Raw genomic sequence first — 19,666 nt, 5'->3', positions numbered from 1 at the left:
GTGCTCAAGTAGATGCATCAGAATGGTTGCTGGAATTACTGGGATTAGCCAGGAACTATGATCCTAATGTTAATGAAATACTGCTGAGAAGAGGAAAGCAGCAGCAAAGCATAATGATAGGATGTGCACACCTTAGTTACTATGCATTTCACAGAACAGAGGAAAATAACATCTTCTCAACCGGCATGTCTTCAGATCCATTTATAACACTGCGTTTCTTCATACAAGTTTAAAAGCATATTGCATCCCCAGCCAGGGCAACAGGAGCTGGGGAAAATACCGATTTATCAGCAATAACAGAATAATAGCAGAAAGTGCTTTACCACTACTTATTTTAAATATTTTACATTTCCACATTATAGGATTAAAAAAATGTGTGTTTTTTGAAACTAGTTTGGCTTACATTGGCTAAACTGAAGTGCCACATAGAGATAATGGTGGAGACTGCAAGGAAGAAGCAACAGGAGTTAAGTACTACACTGCATTATCAGTTCCCTTTTCTCTTTTTCCTTAATCAACATTTTGTCTGTTGTTGATACCCCCACTGATAGCTGAGGCCTGAAGGGTATATCAAGATATTAATGAGGTTTTTTTTTCATTTGACGAATCTGGATTTTACACTGCTTAGGTATTTCAACTGAGATACTGCTTGATATTCACATGCATAACTTACACTGGTTTCAGTGAGAGCTGCGTCCCAGCACTCATAAGAAACTCTGTCTCTGTTATTACAGCAAGCTGAGAAATCCCATCTAAGAAAAAAACAGCTGCATTTTTTGAACTAAGGTCAAATGCTTGCTGGCACTACAGTCATGAGGAAAACAGAGAGTGGCTGATTCACTTCTGCTTTTTCCAATAAGTAAACAGTTGAAAATCTCATTCACAGTTACTTGCTTGTCCAAATACTACTTGTTTAGAATCATTTGCTGCTGATGATGGCACAGCCAAGGAGAAGCCTCATGTAACTAAAATTCTCTCATGCACTTGAGGTGCAGCGACAACACCTGGAGCTGATAAAAGTACCAGTGCTGCAACTTGCATGACAAGCAAGCACTGCAAAAAAGTCTTCAGTAATAAAGCTCATTAACCAAGGTATGTGCTTGCTGACTTTCAATGCATGTAAAAACACCATGAAGTATGTGAGATGTAGCAAATATCCTCTTTTCACCAGATAAGAAACCTTTAATAATAAGAACTATAACAGCAACAACTCTTAAGATCTTGAGTTGAATCATGGGTTCTTCTCAACAAGTAACCAAATATTTGTTGATATTTATAACAGCTACAGGAGCACCAGAGGAATGTGAATAACCATAAAGTTTTTGCACCTCAGTTATATTTTTTCCAAATGTCAAAAAAGCTGATGTAGAAGCACTCTGTATTAAATTATAACCAATAATGAAATGCTTCATGCTTTCAAGATAATACAATGAAATCTTAACAACAATACACTGGAAACTTATGATTAAACATTGCTACTTGAAGAGAAAGAACCAACAATCCCAAAAAACTCTATGTCATTTACAGTTTTGGAAACATCTGTTAATATTTCCCCTCTGCATCAAATATGCCACCTTAAGGCATACTTCCTCTGCCTGTTTAGGCACTCCAATGTAAGATAGGATTTTCTCTCTGCAAAAGGAATTCTCCCCTGAAAGTGTTTTTCTTCTCATTCAGATGGTAACTCTAGCCCTTTCTATAGTTCTTACTATCTGTGAAGCCCAGATATCAGTTCTACAGACTTACACATTCTGGAATACCTCCTGAAGCCTGTTGTCCTGAGTTAGCAAGGTGGTTTTAAGCGTGAAGTTTCCTGTCACTGTTCATAATTCATCAGTCTCATTCTTGAATTCCCTTTGAATGCCGGGGTGAAACCATCTGGTCCTGCTGACTTGCTACTGCTTGTTTTGCCTGTTCGTTCCACAACCTCCTCCATAGCCCATTTAAGAAAATCCTGCTGGTGAGCACCTCAGAAAAAAGGGAATGTGTAATACACCCAGTTTCTTCCACAGTAAATACAGATGTAGCAAATTCATCTGGCTGCCCCTTATACTTTGATCCTCGGTTGATCCTAGAAATGTACTGACACACTTTCTCATTTATTTCAAGACAGATTAACAATTATTTTCAATTTCCTTTGCTATTTGCCTCTTTAACATTTCCACCCTCTCCCTTTTTCTTTTATCCTTTCTTTTTTTTGGAGGGTTGGCTTAACTGCATTTTCATATTTAATCTGCCCCAAACTAAGGATCTTTTCTTTCCTTCAGAAAACACCTTCATCTTTCAAATTACAGTTTTGCCACTTTTAGTTCACTTTCTCTTCTGTTTAGCCTCACCAATTTCTCCTTCAGGTGTCTGCTAAGTGATATGCATTGACCCTGTGTTCCTAAACTCTTATTTTTCTGAAAGAGTCCTCAGGCTGCCTGGAAAGATTTAATTCTCTTAGCTGCCCCTTTCAGCATCTTTTTAACAAGATTCTTCATTTTTATGTAGTTCCCCTTTTTGATGTTGATTACCATATAATTGTCTAGACTTCGTTTTTGCCTCTAGGTGCACGCTGCACGTAAATACATTTTAAAGATCGAGCTGAATGTAGATGGTGCTGAGAGCTGCCTCAGAATGTCATTGCCTGGAACAACCCAATTCCATGTGGAGCATTCTAGAAATGATTTGTATGAGGTAAGAAGACAGGCTAAAGATATTTGAGTTCAACAGCAAGTAAAAAAACTATCCCAAAATCACAATTAAATAGCAATAATGAGTAGAAACACTGATCTGTCTCCAAGTTACCCCTTGCCTACAATTCCCTCTGATCCCCACACTTTGGGGTGGGCACTGCTGGGTGATGCACAGGTGTGGATGGACCCCTGCTCCTAACACAGGGACATCACAGCCCACCCCACTAGCACTTCTTAATCCTTGATGAAATATTTCTAATTTAATCTTTAAGTGGCCAATGCAGTGTTTCTAAGTTGTAATGACTACCCACCCCTCAAAAAAAAAAACAACCCAGCAAAACAAGTATGTATCTACAGAAAGCTGCCACGTGTTTTAAGAGGTGGATCCATAACATGATGTTCATTACAGAAATCCTGGGCACCTGTGTGCGTGTGCAGCACCCCTCAGTAAGGATCTACCTGCCCACCTCCCTGGGAACCTGTGCTGGTTGAGGGTGCCCCGGGTCTGTCAGGGGCTGCAGGGACCCCTGTGAGGAGTGGACGGGGCTTTGAGCAACCTGGTCTGGTGGAAGATGTCCCTGCCTCTGACAGGGGGTTGGAACTGGATGAGCTTTAAGGTCCCTTAACACAAACCATTCTATGATTCTATGAAGACTGTTCCCTTAAGCCTGCATGATACACAAGAACAGGTATGCTTGCATGTCACCACACACGTCTGTGATGAAATTTCCGATCCAGACCCCCACCAACCAAAACCCAGTAGACTCACCACTGCATTAAAGCATTCCCTGCCTGGGTTACCCATCATTAACAGCCCCGGCATGGCTGCTCAGCCCCTCATACAGTAGGTTCTTGACTGAGGGACAAACCAGGCAACTACCTATAGCAGTTTCTTGGCAACCTTCTTCTCCTTCTGGTTCTGCATCCTTTCAGCCTGCCGCTTTTTCTCTCCTGTGCAAACTACAAATCAGAGACTCAGTCTTTCCTCAGGTCTTAAAAGTTTTGGAAACAGTTTTCAGTGGTAGTTTAAATATTTAGCATTGAAGATTTCATTTTGACTATGATCTCAGTTTTGTGAGGAAAGGAAAATCACCAGTACGGTTATAGAAAATCATGGAAGTAAGCACTGGATTTACTGAATGGGTATCTCTGCTGCAAGTGCAGTCTGAGTACTAGTGCAGTATTAGGTAGAATAGTGCAGGGAGAGTCTTCAGTGCTCACTTAAAAAAAACCCCATGACTGACTTGTGTCTTTGTCTTTCACATGTAAGACAGCCATTCCAGAAGTGTGCCAACAGACCCTGCTGTATAATTATCTTCCCATATTCACTCCATTTGTACCACTTTTAAAATCTGCACACTGACTGAAAATTTTTGATTCTGGACAAAGATGATCAGGCAGAAGGTTACACTTGAGTTTGTCGATTAAACCCTTTCTTACAGTGATCATTTTCTGCACATTAATTGTACATGAGCCTCAACTTTGCAATGGCTGGTGAACAGGCCAATACCTTCACCTGCATAGTTATTCAGTGATTTTAAAACACGGCTGCTCTCTGAGCTTGACTTCTGCACACGAGGAGCCTGAGATCATCGTAAATGTACAGAATTGATGTATAATAGACCAAGTCATAGAAACCTGCTTCTCCCCGTTTTAGGTGCTTTAAAAATAGGAAAAATAAAATTAGAAAAAACATATCTAACATAGTCCCAAAATGAAGGGAAGGGTGAAAAATAAGTGTTATTTTTGTACTGAAAATAATGAACTAAAAAAGGTAAAGTAACAGTGGAGAAAGGAACAGTACAATCTATTCTCAACGGGGGAAACACTAGCAATTCCAAAATCAGTGTCCAACTTCATAACAAGAGGTTATGTCTTCAGAACAGGAGATGTGAGTTTTTGAGTGAAAGGACACCAAATACAAAGAAGAAACAAAAAAGAATAATTATGAAATCCTAATTTGATTTTAAGGTGCCTTTATTATGCTGTTCTTTAAATGCATACTTCTTCCCCTGTTGTTTTACCTTGTTAGCTCAAAGCATGTACATGTTCTCAGGGTACTATGCTGCTACATTTGGCATATATATGCAGATATGCAGTGAGCTGATGTTCTCCATGACACTGGGTGCTCCAGATCATACCCGCTATAGAGAGAACAAATTTTCTGTCTGTAATTGTGTGACAGAGTAAATACCATGAGAATGATCTGCACTGAAGGAGTTATACTACGGTATCTTCTTGTGTTCTACTGCTAATGGTTGATTCAAGAACTGTACTTTTACCTATAAGCGTAGCTAATCCCTTATCTGTAGAAACTCAAGTATCTAAAAGACTGAGCACGATATCCTCTTCCAAAACCTTTCTTTTCACGTTTTAACTTCCAGTCCAGCACACAAATTAGAATCACCCATGCTGCATTTCAATTTTATCTATTATTTTATTCCATGGGCCTTTCTTATTTTAGAATGTGTTCTCACCTGAGAGCAAGGAAAAAAATGATTTTGAAAGGCATACACATGCAAAATGGATTTAATGAGCACTAAAACTGCTGCATTTAGCTGCTTTTCATACTGTACTTTTTGCACCATTTTATGTGTAAACACTGCAGAAAAGGGACACTTAAAAAAGAGGAAAAGCAATTATTGAATTGAGCCTATTAGGCGATGCGATCATTTTACAGAACACTGAAGGGGAAGTTCTTAAGCACTGCAGGAGGCTTTACTGTAACGTGTAATTTTCAGACAGGCACTATTGCTCCCACCTGTTTCTGTGTCACACTTTTTATAACACCAATTTCCCTACTTCCTGCAAAATACTGAGGAAAAAAAGAAAGCATACACGGTCCCAGCTGTGAAAAGAAGATACAACCTCCCAGATGGCCAGGACATTAACACAAACTGAAATTTAATCTATTAAATATACATGCTGTATCTCAGCAAAAATGTTACCTGCTTCTTAATATGTTATCTGCTACATCATGGCATAATTCTACAGTGGAGGTTTAATATCAATGAAATATTGGTGTAGAAGGTTACAAGCGGAACATTTACAAAATCCTTTCAAATAATTGGCTTTTTCTTGCAAAGACAAACTACCTATCTGGAAATTTTCACTAGGAAGATTTTTTTCTGCAATTCGTATGATACTCTTCATAAGATTTTAGAATATTTTACTGAAAATGAGCACTCACTCAACATAGCATGTAACAGATGCCTGCTAAATCAAGGCAGGAGATATCATTAGGATGAACTCCTTCAAAATTACAATAATTTAAATATTGGTCAACTATCCAGAGAAGGTAATTACAGCAAAGGATGTCAAAATACTGTCAAATGATGCTAAGTCTGGATACACCAGATATTTGGGCTGGCATCAATGATCATTGGCTAAAATTGCATTAAAAGTAAAAAGTAGAATTTGGATACTGATAAGGTTCACCACTATTAAGAGTAACGTATATTCCTATCTAGAAAACTTCTGTCACATGCTATGTGATCAGTCTATGTTGCACACGATATATTTGCTCTTTACCTTCCTGAGTGTGAAATGTAGTGTTTAAAAAAAGCTTTCTTTATATATACACTGCTGCCTACATGGGCAGAGAATCTAGATGCTTAACTTACAAGTCTGGTTGACGATAATACATTTCTATGTCATTGACAATAACCATGGGATACAGAGTGATTAATGTCAGCTGACATGGGTTGTACCCCATCAGATCAAGTTAACAGTAGGCTGGTTTTGAGCTAACAATCACCTACTCAAATATAATCAGCTCCTCTTGCAGAAATATGAGTTCACACTTCTCCAAACAGAGAGGAATATAGAGTGAGCCTAAATAGGACACAGATACAAAGATGAAAAAGCGCTGGTTAAAAAAATACAAACAAAGCCCAAACTTTTCAAGAAACCAGAACAAGGCAGAAGTGGCAGACAGGAGAGAGATACCTACTGTATTTGTAGGAGACAGGTTCTACCTAATTGCTGAACAAGCCAAGTTCAAAGAAAGACAAGCTGAAATGGGCAGGGCAATAGGCAAAAGACAGGAATAGAAGAGCCTGAGCTATCTTAAGAGCTGTTCCCCGATGACAACAAACACAGGGCTGAGAACTGTGAGGAGGGGTACATATCTTTGTCCAAGTCTACACCCACAGATACAATACTTTGTCCCATCCACGTAAGGATTTATTCAAGAATATATTTACTGAATCCTGCCCAAAGCTGTGTGTGGCATACGCCCCTGGAAACTTAACTGTAAACTCAGAGTGCCCAGAAAGCATAAATCAGATAAACAAAAAGACACTTCAGTTACTGAGAGGTATTAGAGGTTAGTGTTAGTTCTGGCATCAAGGCAAAGGATGTCAGGGAGAATCCCAGTTTGTTAAATGCATGGCAGTTCTGACAAAATTCAAAACTATCCACCTTTCTGCTAACTAAAGTACCTAACCTAACTTTCCTTCTTTCTTTTTACCTAGTTGATTTCAGTTGGTCCTTTTCCAGAGAAACCTGGAAATAGACTCTTACAATTCAGGATTTCTTACTAAGAAATATGTCTGAAGCTTAAGGGAGAAATACTTTGATACCACATTCATATTTACCTAGAGTAATATTTTATCCTGGATATAGACAAATTCATCCAATTTTTCAAATCATTAATATTTATTGATACTGCCTGAGTATCCAGCTCAGGATGTGGATTCATTCTGGAAGGTGATTTATAAGCACAGAAACATAGATGCTTTTCCAGATTCATTATGATAACTTATACAGGTGGAGTTGATACTAGCATTCCGAGTTGATACCAGTGGCTAAGTATTCGTGGCACAATCCAGATAGTATTCTGCAGCAAATAAAACTTATGCAGAAAATGAGATAATTTCTTACAGAACCTCCATCTCACCTGATAGAGAAGCTGGGAACTGTATCATTGTAAGAAAGAACTGTACATGGACAAAAAGCTGGACACTAGACTAATGATTCAGAACCTAAACCTGCCATTATTACATAGTTTCAAAGCAATACTGGCAAATGACGTACACCAAAACATTAACAGCTGAATGTCAAGCTGGTTTCTGTAATTTTCTCCACTAGTTTCTAATTTCAGACTCTTGAATATAGATTTGTAGATATGCTAAGAACTTGCTGTTACAATTCAAACTAATGATCAGCTATCTTCTGAGCGTGATGCTATGTCACGTCAAATACTCTTAGGAAAATGGGGACTGTGTTCAATGTTAGACATAAAATATACGTGACCTACTTGTCAGTTTTGATCTTGGGATTTTTTTCTGCTTCAGTTCCCAGCTGTAAATTTGAGGCAATTGAATACCCTAATTATCCACAGGTGTCATAAAAACAAACATTTAAATATTTGCCAAGTTCTCAGATACTAGGGTGGAGAAACACATGAACACCTTAAAATTATTTTAATTCTAATGCATCAAATAAGACCTGAGTCATAAAGATCATTCATAGCTATCATTCATAATTATGATTCTATTGAAGGAGTCAGGAATCCCCTTCAATGGCTATATCCTGCCCGTAAGGTTACACACTTCAGGAAGAGAAGTATTATATGACATTTCTCATCATGTAATGAAAATCAGAAAATCCAAATGTGTCCCTTCTAGCATTTCCCAAAATAGGGAGGTTAAACACATCTTTCTACTTTGGATTTGTGTGAACTAAGGTAACTACTTGGAAGAAGGAAGAGATTTTATACTCTTTCCTCTATAATACATTTTATCCTTTAGCTTGCGACAAAATGATTCATGAATAAATACTTCTATAATTTTCTAGCTACCAAATGTGAAAACTCTGAAGAAATTACAGGATCTGTAGATTTAATAGACAGTGTATGTTGTTGATATTGACTTTAGCAAGTTTTCAGTCACTGTCTCCAACAGTATTCTTTGTATCTAGGCTGGATGTGTGTAATACTCAATGAGTGAAAACCTGGCTGGACCACTGACTGGGTTGAGGGAAAGTACTCAGTGGCTGGCTACAAGCAGACTTCTGCAGAAGTCTCTCCTGAGTCATCTTCCTGTTCAGCTGTTTAATAACAAAGACCTGGCTGAAGTGATGGAATGTGCTCTCATTAAGTTCAGCTGTACTAAGTATACTTGAGGTGAAGGCAACTACTCAGAGGCACCTCTGTAGGCTGGAGAAAGGCTGGGAAATTTGGCAATGACGTGCAAAATCCAGTACCTAAGCTGAGGAGGACCTGGAGGTTCTGGCTGACAGTAGGCTAAACGTGAGCCAGTGTGAGTCCAGGCTTTGCTGCATTCAGCTGACTGAATCCTAGCTAACACCTTTTACTGAGTTTTCTCTTTTCACCCACATCCCTGTAAGGTCCTTTTCAACTGAAACAGACAAGCACTGGGGTCACTGAGAGAATGGTGCTGTATATTTCTCTGTTATCAGCAGTATTTGTATCCATTAGCCTTTGCAAAATGTTTGTCTCTCTCAAGGGAACCTTCGTTAAACAGATACTAGAAAAGACAGAACTTTCTGTGGTGATACCACACACATAGTTTACAATAGCTTGAAAGTGCAAGCTTGATTATTTGTTGTGCCCTCAGTATTAAAAGTGATCACTTTTTCCGGTATCAAAATATGCATCTGACTATATATTACTGGGTACATATAATATTAGTGTTTATTACTACCTGTGCTTTTCTCTTCAACTTTTTCATGACCTTACAAATAACATATGAGTGTTCTGAAATATTTCCTATTTATTTCAAACAAGGCCAAATATCCATTTTACATTAACCATCCAACTGTACTGTAATTCCCCTGAGCTCATGGAATGGAAAGACATTTCTCTAAAGCACACATGAGACAGCCAACTCTCTCCTTGCTTCCTGTGCCTTAATTATTTCATTATATTTTGATGTCCTTTCTGCTGAAAGGACACTGACTTTAATGGGGGGGTGTGTATATTGCATTTTTGCTTTAGAAACATTATAATATATATCACACATGCTTTTGTGAGCGTGCTGGCTAAGAATATAAATATTGAATTTTTCTTTCATTATGGGGCAGTTCTCGCATTCCCTTCTGTGTCAGTTTTGAGTCACGAGACTATATTGTTTAGACACAACAGTGTGTAGAAGCTGCAAACTGCAATAAGCAAACATTAGCTTTTAAAATATTTTGTAAGCACAGAGGAGTGTAAATGACCATTTTGTTCCTTGGGTTTTATTTTCTACAGCTATTTTTTATTTTAAAATATTCAAAATACTGTCAGGCAATATGACTTCATAAAAGTCTAGACATTGCATATGAGTTCATAAAAAGGATGCCTATGATTTCTGAAGCTGACTTACATCTTCTTTGGAATATAAACAAAGCCTAGGTAAAACTATATTATGCTAAAAAGGAAATACATTAAAAAGAGACACTGACACCTTACAGACATATGATGCAAGTTCATTTGGTAAAATTTTATAGCCTGACCACTGTCCAGTGATCCAGCCAAAAATAGTGGAAAGATAAAATAGCTCTAAAGATTGAAAAGGCAAGAGATTAGCTACAGTTTGGTTTGAAATTATACAACAGTATCTCCAAAAGGAATACTATTGAATAGCAATGTCAGCTGCAGGGTGTCTTGACCTAACTTACGCAGAGCAACAGCTAAATACTTTTTTGCCTACAATTTAAAACAACCCCCAAACTGGCTGTCAGTATTGACTAAAATTATTAATGGGGTGAACAAACCAGTAACCAGGTCTTACACAAGAAAAGACTAAGCTGACACTAACACATCTACTAGAAATTGAAAATCAAAGGCTGCCTTAAATTTGATCTACCCACTGGGCATTGATCAATCAGACAGCAACCCTCACAAATGTTCTCAAGTTCCCTTAAAATATTACAGATAATAGGGCAGTTTTCTATAGTGAGTTATGCTTATAAGGTCTGTTTAAAAACAATCTCCATGGTAAACTGATGGATATATTTCCTCTGTTTTCCTTTCCACTTACAGAAATTTCCATGCATACAATGCTTCAAATACCTGGTTTTTGTTGCTTATAACTGGTGCCCCAAGTGCTACACAAACTGGATCAGAGAATCATTAAATCAGAACATCATTAAACAAATTAGATGGATTTAATGATGTTCTGATTTCCATAAGCGTAACTTTATTTTTCCAGAGAAAATTCAAGCTTTGACACTAGATCCTAGAGACAATAAATTTAGCCAGTGCTGTAAAATTGAAGCAAGAGACAGGTCTTTTGGAAGGCAATGTATAAGGACACCTCCTCACCTCACAATTTTTCCACTTCCGTTCTGACTCAACACTGTAATCAGTATGTCATCCTACCATGTGGGACTGGTGTTCTGACACATGTCCCATCACAGGCTCTATGGGCAAACCCAGAGACTAATGGCTCTTGCAGTAACACCCACAGCACCTCCCAGGCAGTCTGCCTCTTCTTGAAGCTGCAGCAGCCACAACACATACCCTAGAGGAACTGTGGCAGTCTGTAACAATCTGTGATGCCTTATTAATCCTTCATATAGCCTGCCTCTATAAAACCACTGCAGAACAGGCAAGAACCTGACCTGCTTTTTCTATTGGCATCATCACACTTCTATAGCAGCAATACAGTGCTTACCCAGAAGAACAGCTCCTGCCTCCAAAGTAATTACCCTAATAGCAATAAGCACAGGGTGATGACCAGATCTAGAGTCATCCTCATCCTTATAGTGATAAGTAGATAAAACAGCACAGTGCAGAATCTGAGATGCAGAGGGCAGCTAATTTCCTAGAGGTGTTGGTTTGAGCAAGGCTTCCTTCCCATTCCCTGTTACAAGACAATAAGTTAGAGAGTGGTTTTCCTTAGGACAGTATTGTAGAAATGAAACACAATATCCGGGTATCTGTGATGCATATGGTTTGAGGGACAGAAATCCTGCAAGGAGGGGCTTTGTGCTGAGATATAAGATGGGGCAAGTACACTCTAGCTTTAGCCTCATTCTACTTTTCCCTTTTAAGAAAGAATTACACTGCAGCAGCTACCAGTATCATGAATGTCACCACAGCTACAGCCTAGCTTCATTCTTTCTCTATTTTCATCTTGATTGTCATTTTGAAGCTTGTGAAAATTGCTCTGGGATACAAGAAAAATGTACCTAGAAGTAAGTGTTCATTTACTAGTATGATTCACTGCTGCGTACAGGAAACAGGAGAGACTGTTGTAACTGTGGCATAAAGTTGACAGTGTACAGAAATTAACTCAGGGTGTGTAAATGACTATGAAGGAACCATGGTTAGCTCTGAGCTCTCCATGAAGCCCACAATTCATCACTTACCTTGTGACATTGACAAATTTGGTCTCTGTGGACCTCTCCAATTTCTCTCCAAGCCAGAAGGTAATCATAATGTAGGTTGGGAGCATGACATTACTGTTCCTCATGCTAAGCAACTGCAAACTGCTCCCAGGACGATGCCTATTTATTACTGGCTCTGTGCTGTGGAAGACTGACCTAATGAAGCAATATGGAGCAGCTGATGTTGGCAGCTTTTATGGTGTGGACACCATAGAGGTGCATTTATTGGCAAAACATTTGAGCCCCAAAAGCTAACACATAGAGGAGCCCTGCCTTGATAATTCTGTGGAGTTTTTGTTTGGCTGCCCTTCCAAAACTACATGTAAAGTTTGCTTTTGAATCCATTGAGGATGCAACTAAAATCAATAAGCACCTCAACTGAAGCTCCATTTTAATTATTAGGTTTTATCTAGTGTCTCCTAATGGTAACATATAAAGTATATCTACAATATTGCATGTCCCAAACAGAAAATATTGTGGCTGTCTAGCTTTAATAGTTTTTTACTGCCTTCAGAAATTACTCAAGTACAGGGGTCTAAATGAAAATCTAACATCTGAGAGAATTGTCTTAACTGTCTAACATTTTTGGTATGTGAAAAAATGTCAGCCTGTTTTTAATGAAGATTATGAAAATGTGGATATAAGCTGTAGTCAAAGAGCAAAATGCATCTGACCAAATTTAAACATAGATATAAAATTTTATATAAATGTATGTGTTTAGTCATCTCTATTTGGTATCACAAAATGTAGAGGCAGATAGCTGACTGAATTAACTGTCTAAACATCATGTAGTTATGATCCAGTCTGCCTCTTCCTTCTTCAATTGCCTATTGTAGTTAGCCAGAGACATCATAATAGTGCCTAAATCACCCCACTGAAGGCAAAGGGCAGCCCAAGTGAGCAGCTCGGACGTAAGGATCTACTCTGCATATGTTTAAAGACAGTTGAAAAGATTCCCATACACCCAGAAACTGAAAAGCATCATGCCTTCTTGTAAATACTCAGAGGCAGGTGAAATCACGGAAGGACTAGAACCCCTGGTTGGTATTATACACACCTTTGTCCTTCCTCCCCACGTACTGATTACATCCATCTATCAAATCATCCAAATCACAAAACTAAAAAGGATAGGAAAAACAAATCAATCCATAACCTCCAAACTTTCTTGTTATTTAAAGGCCCCAAATGTGAAGGGCCGAACTGCCCCCCCCCAACAAATAACAGCTAATTAAAAATATAAAAATACATAATGACTGCCTTATTTCTAATCTTTATCATATGTTAGATGAATAGTGCAAATCTAGCACCTGGAGCTGGGATGTCTGTACTCTGTCTGCGAAAATGCGCACTTGGCATGTAGCTTATTAAACCATGAGGAAAACACTGAGATAGGGAAAATCCTATATATCACCTAGCAAACAGTGCACTCAGAGCAATCCTAAAATTAAGCACTTGCACATCTTCTGCTGAGTTTGAAAGTAATGGGGAAATGTACCTCGTGATACCTAGAAGAATGCTCCAAGGCTGTTAAGTAAAGGGTAATTTCTTCTCTTTTAAGTATATTATAAAAGCAAGACATGGCTTGCAACTGATTTTTGTGTGTTAGCTACAGAAGCATCTGTCTTAGAAACATATATTGCTTCAAAAGTACACAGGTACACAGAAATGAATTGCACAGAGCACCATGTAAGACTAATTGAACGGACCCCCAGGGTTCCAGTCTCAAGCAGGGTAGAAGCACGGTCTAGATGCTGAGTTGCTCAGTGCAGTCAAGATTTGGATGGAGGAGCTGCTTTCAAATGATACAGGCATGTAATATAAAAAAAAAAAAAAAAGCACACCAGAAGTACTTATGGAGTTTAAATGATGCCAGACTGAACTCAGAAGAGGTTTTCAGAATAGTAATTTTGGACTTCAATGACTTGACCTAAATCCTGCTTCAGATTACTACATTAAGCAATTCCATAAAGTCCACCATAAAGTTACACCAAGGAGAAATTCTGCCCTAAATGACATAATTTCTAGCTTTTTTCTGGAACCAAAATACTACTGCACCATCACTTTCAAGACCATTCTAAAGCTGTGTAACACCACTCCATATAACACTTTTGAGCAGAAAGTTCAATATTTAAGAAACTTGATTCATATTAACTTAAGTAATTGGATTATTCATGTATTTTTATGGATAAATATGTAACAGCTCATCTGAGAAGGTATGTTTTAGAGTGTGAAGCCTATTTACATAGTAGACTCTGTGCATGAGGTAATCTCTGCAGTTCTGCCTTTAAAAAATACTTATGTCAGAGATGTTAATTTCCAAGTAAAACAATTTCGATTCTTAAAGCAGGTAACATTTTTCTGCAATTCAGGTTGAAGCAAGCAGCCAGCTTGCACATATCATTAAACTTCAAATTCCCCTCTAAATGACAGCCAAAGCATCCAGAAAGCTCAATATATTTTCTCTAAGGCTAGTTGATGTAGAAAGATTTTCATGAGACGTTTTCTCTTCTATCATCAGTTCAAAGATGCAAACAGTGACTGATTAAGCCTGCACTCCTTTCAGGTTGATATAACTGACTGAAAAAAAAAAATAATCTCACAGCTGGAATTCTTCCTGAAAACTAAAATAGATGACAAAGTAAAAGACCAGTCCTCTACAGACACTTAATGAAGACAGGCTTCAAGGGGTTTTCTATACCAGAGATTACTTTACACCCCAGGATGAAACAAAACCAGCAGATTTCTGCAGCGGAAGATTGCAATCACAGCAGAGTAAAGAAAATAACAAAACCATATTACTTGTTAAATCACTTACACTGGTTTTCCTTTGGATTCACAAGTCAAAATTATAGATTGTCCTTCTTCAGGCCATGAATTGGAAGAAATGATTTTAACTAAAGGTGTATCTAGGAAGAAAAAAAATAGACATCTTGTTGATATACACACACAAAAAAAGATTTATTATCTAAGAGTACATTCTTCTCTACTTGCAAAAGACTATACCATTGATTTAATTTACACTTGGAGATGCTATTATTTAGAGCCTTGTGCAATTTCCATTGTCTTCAGGAAGGCAATAAAAATGACCAATGGAACTAAACTAGTAACATTTTATATCCCAAGGAAACACGGATAGAAAGCACATGTATACTCAGAGGAAATAACTTTTTTCTTTCTGTATTTGATGCAAATTCTTGATACAACTATTCCTAAGCCTGATATCTAACAACAAAATAAAAACGTCGAGGATGAATAACAAGTACTCTGAACAACTGTTTGTCTATTTTTAAGTAGGTATGGTGGAATGATGTTATTAGAGGAATGGATGCAATATTATACATTTGAGTAAGAACAGTTTTATTGTTGCTGAAACTTGAAACTAATAATAAGAAAGCTACAATGGGCTTTCAGGTAAAATACCTTGTTACAGGCATTTTACAGTGTATTATTTCTAAGATGCAATAATGCTGCCCCTAAAACAGAAAAAATTTACAAAGAGAATGTTTTAAATATCTGCAAAAAGCATTACAGAAAAGTCTGTAATCTGTCCTAAAAATTATTCCTATACATTGGAATTAACCTTATAGTTTTAAATGTAAAAAGATTCACAGTAAGTACTGTGAATTCATGCAAATTTAAACATTTGCAGTAGATCTTTAACTTGTAAAAAATTCTCCATATCAAAATATTTTACATGACTTAGAGAGGCACCTCTTATAAGGAAAAAGACAACCATAAAGAAAGAAACATCCCTATACAGAACTCATTTTTTCTTTACGAAAAGGAAGAAAGAGTAATAATGATGAAGATTTTCAGACTCAGTAAGGAAACATGAATTCTCATTTCCTCCAGTTTCCTAATACAAAACACAATCTTCATCTATGGCAGGAAAAATACTTTAACCTGCAAATCTAGAGTACCAAGTTTTGTCTCATCCAATTTACAAGTCCTAGGCTCATTAGCAGAGAGGCAGCAGTGACACCACAGACACCCTACTATCAAGCAAATAAAAAAGCATGACAATATGACCCTACAAAATCAAATGAAAAAAAACCCAACCTTGCTGTAACAATAGAAGTTCTTATTGTGATGCAAATAGTCCTGTTGAACACTAAGTGACATATAAGCAATTAAAAATGTTGGAAGCCTTTTTCTCACTTTGACTTTTACTTTTGGCATATCATAATGTATCAGCATGGCACAAGACAAGAAAAGGGGAAGGCTTAGCATAGATGTGCCATAATTCTACTGAAAGCATGGTCAACATCATTTTGCTTTCAGTACTGGTGCACTAACCTTACACCAGTAGCAAATCTGTTCCACAAGTTCGTATTTTTAAGGACCCTGCAAACCATTATGCAGGTGACTCTGGAGGTCGTGCTGGCATTTGCTTCATTTTTAGTAAATGCTTAAGGCACTGACCTCAAGTGCCTCAATAAATCAGGGCATCAAGTACCTCTGTGATTTCAGTGGTGCTACTGAAGATGAACAAATTACTCTCCTGACTATACATTGAACCAGAGGAACAAATCAGTGTCAGATAGGAATATGAAGAATTTAACCAAAGGAGGGAGACAACTAATGCAATGAGATCAAGAGGTTTCTAGAGAAATATTAAAAAAAGAGCAAAACTTTGATGGACGTAATCAGGATAGCCACAAGTGAGGAAAGAAATTAAAGGCCCATCTTGCTAGCGTTACTGGCTTTAAATATTGAAGAAATGATCAGTATTTTATACATTACTGTAAATGACCCATAAAGTAGAACAGGGGACTTCAGACAATGAAGCTTTCATTTGCACGGATCAGTGCAGTGCTGTTTTCCCCAGCTTGAAGTCCCCATTCCTACTTTGTTTAATGCCCCAGCCAGGTCTCTATTCTCCATGCACTCCTAAATAGAGCTTACAAAGACAGAATAAGAGAGGTCTTGTATTTATGTCTAGCTTTCTAAAGCACAATAGTGTAGGAAGTATGTTTTCGCTATTAATTGACTTGTACAGTAACTACTTGTTTCTTTATAACAGGAAATACAGGGTTTAATTCAACGCACAGTTTTTAGGGAAGCTTACGATGGACAATTTTTATATTTTATTAACAGTCCTTTTTCAAAGACTAGTTGGGGTGCTTCCATTCCCAGTGTTACTGTTTCCGCTTTATTTTCAAGCTATGCTTGATTTCTCTTCAGAATTAAAGTGTACACTTAGAAGGGGGAAACTTTTAAGACAAACTTGTCCTCCATTTCACATTCACATCAGAATTTAAAATGAGAAGAAATCTTCAGAATAATTGCATCAAAACTAACCTAAATATGCTATTTTAACAAATATAATAACCCCCTGCTGACTGATATTTTTTCCAGAACATAAAATGCCCTTACTAAATACTACCTCCTGCTAGGACTGTTCATTTTAGAAGAATTTGACAAGTACAAATGTACTCAATGCATACTGTGAGCTTTAACCTGACACACTCAGAAGTATTAATCATAACAACTTGAACATCACCTAATATTCAGCAAACACCACCACCACTAGAAAACAAAGTCTAAAGAAAGAAAAACACATCAAGACCAACAATGCAGTAAGAGAGGTTGATTTATTTTCAGATATGTTCATCAGCTTATTACAAGTAATGCAGATATGTCAAAAAGATCCCTATTTTTACAACCAAAACAAACAAAAGGAGTAGGATCAAGGGTTTTATTCAGGGTCAGAGCTTCTGTTGCTCTTCCTCTGAAGTTGGTAGAAGTCTACCAATTCACATCAGTTAAACTTACCAAACTTTAATAATGTGCATCCTTTTGTAGGTTTGGCCCATGGTGATAAAACATTGTAGATAAGTAATTCAAGCAGAATTCTTATGAACAAAGGAGTGGTGACTGAGATGTCTTTACGACACCTACAAATATGCCCTTATCCTGAGCTCCAGTGACATTATGAAGATAAATATTCCAAAAAGAATAAGCATTGGGAAAATCCAATTAAAAAAGAAACCCAAAATAACCAAACAAGAACAACAACAACAAAACACAACAGCAAACAAACAACAGAACACAATGGTTTATGCAAAGAAAAATCCCTTTGTGAAACAAAAGGGTAATATTATGATGATGTCATGATAGCATCATGTTACCTTAACAAATAATTTCTCTCCAATGTAATTACAATTCTAGAAACAGCAAATAAGACCACCTCTTTTCTTGGGCAGACGTTAGGGTGAGTGCAGTACATACGTTCTCTTAACACTTTCAAGAAATGACTATCGGAAGTAGTAGACTATTTCAGGAGTAGAAATATTAGTGATCTCAGAGCTGCTAGAATTCAAGTAGTGATGGAAATGTACCTATTCAAAGGTGCATGCATCAGTCTTTTCTCCAGGGAATTTAGATATATAGATATATATATATATGTGTATATATATATGTGTGTAGCTGCAATAAATTTAGTACTTGCTACTAGACATGTCTCTACATTTTGTTAAAAGATAAATCTCTGTGTTGCTCACATCTTAGCCTTTGTTGGGCATCCAGTGGATTAACAGAAAAAGTCTTAGTGGTTCTCCTCCAGAAACTTACAAAGGAATATCCTAGTCAGGGCTCCCAGTTTTCAAGTTCTCTGCTGAATTACTGTTATTTAAAAAAAAAAAAAAAAAATGCAATAACTTACTATGAAATTTAAACTCAGCAGCCCAAATATCTTCCAATGTGGCAAAAGTTTCACAACGCAGAATGGAAGAACACCTCCTTCTTTTCACTTACAGAGATAGTGTTATTGATCCCTGAAGAAGGATCCTGAATTTCAGCATTCTACATTGTGTACTCCCTCATGGATAATTTAATTTTTATGAGAAGAGGCAATCAGCCTACCATAACTACTTCTTTAGACAATTTATTAAAGCCCATGCAGTGGTTATGAGAAAAAAAGGTTCCTTACTTAACCAAGTACTGAAGTATTCATACAAAGTAGACCAGATCCAGCAAAATACTTATTTGACAGTAATCCAGTGATTAGAGCATTCAATCCTTTAGTGTCTGTGGCTTAAGTATTTAGTCTGATTCAAACAGTGGAAGGATTTGTGTGCTAACCTCCCATGCTATAGTACAGGTCTACCAGGTATTCTAAAGTCTCCCATTCAGGTTTTGAACTAAGATTTCACTTTGAATCTGAAAAAGTTTTTCCCTATGATGTATGTCCTAATTTGGATAAATCAGGATTTTTGAAAAAGAACAGATAACAGAAAATTCTTAACCCATTCCATATTATGAATTAGAATTCCATCAGTAACTCAGTAATATGCAAATTGTCCCTATTTACATTCAGTGCCAACACAACATGGAATATGCCATGCATATTTCTTAAATTTAAAAAAGGTTTCTAAAGCCAAATTAGGATATTCATAAAAAGAAAAACCCAGAAAACTTCAATATTCCCTACATATTTCTGCTTAATTGAAAGTTCTGTCAGTGCTTAGCACCAAGGATTTTTGGTACATACATTCTTGGGTTTTACATGTAAAAATGTTACTGAAATGTTTTCAAAAGCATTTGAGCAGGTGCTCTCAGAGTATCTTTCTTACTTGCCAAAGATGGAAACATTTTTATTATTATTATTATAATTATATAATATTAGAATATTCATTATAATTTATGTT

General features: G+C 37.1%; 1 protein-coding gene across 3 annotated transcripts in view; it reads right to left on the bottom strand.

Annotated features, from left to right (window-relative positions):
- The window catches only part of CADM2 (cell adhesion molecule 2), a 625,008-nt gene that overhangs the window by 75,727 nt on the left and 529,615 nt on the right, over window positions 1-19,666 (bottom strand). For all 3 annotated transcript variants that reach the window (XM_057410463.1, XM_057410465.1, XM_057410464.1), the window contains one exon: window positions 14,833-14,923. In XM_057410463.1, the coding sequence (XP_057266446.1) occupies window positions 14,833-14,923 (91 nt within the window). The remainder of the gene's footprint in view (window positions 1-14,832; window positions 14,924-19,666) is intronic.

The sequence above is a fragment of the Pezoporus wallicus genome, unplaced genomic scaffold (assembly GCF_028554395.1).
Source record: "Pezoporus wallicus isolate ANWC-B61680 ecotype Strahan unplaced genomic scaffold, APGP_CSIRO_Pwel_v1 contig_229, whole genome shotgun sequence".
NCBI lineage: Eukaryota > Metazoa > Chordata > Aves > Psittaciformes > Psittacidae > Pezoporus > Pezoporus wallicus.
This window is presented reverse-complemented; position numbering and strand designations above follow the sequence as displayed.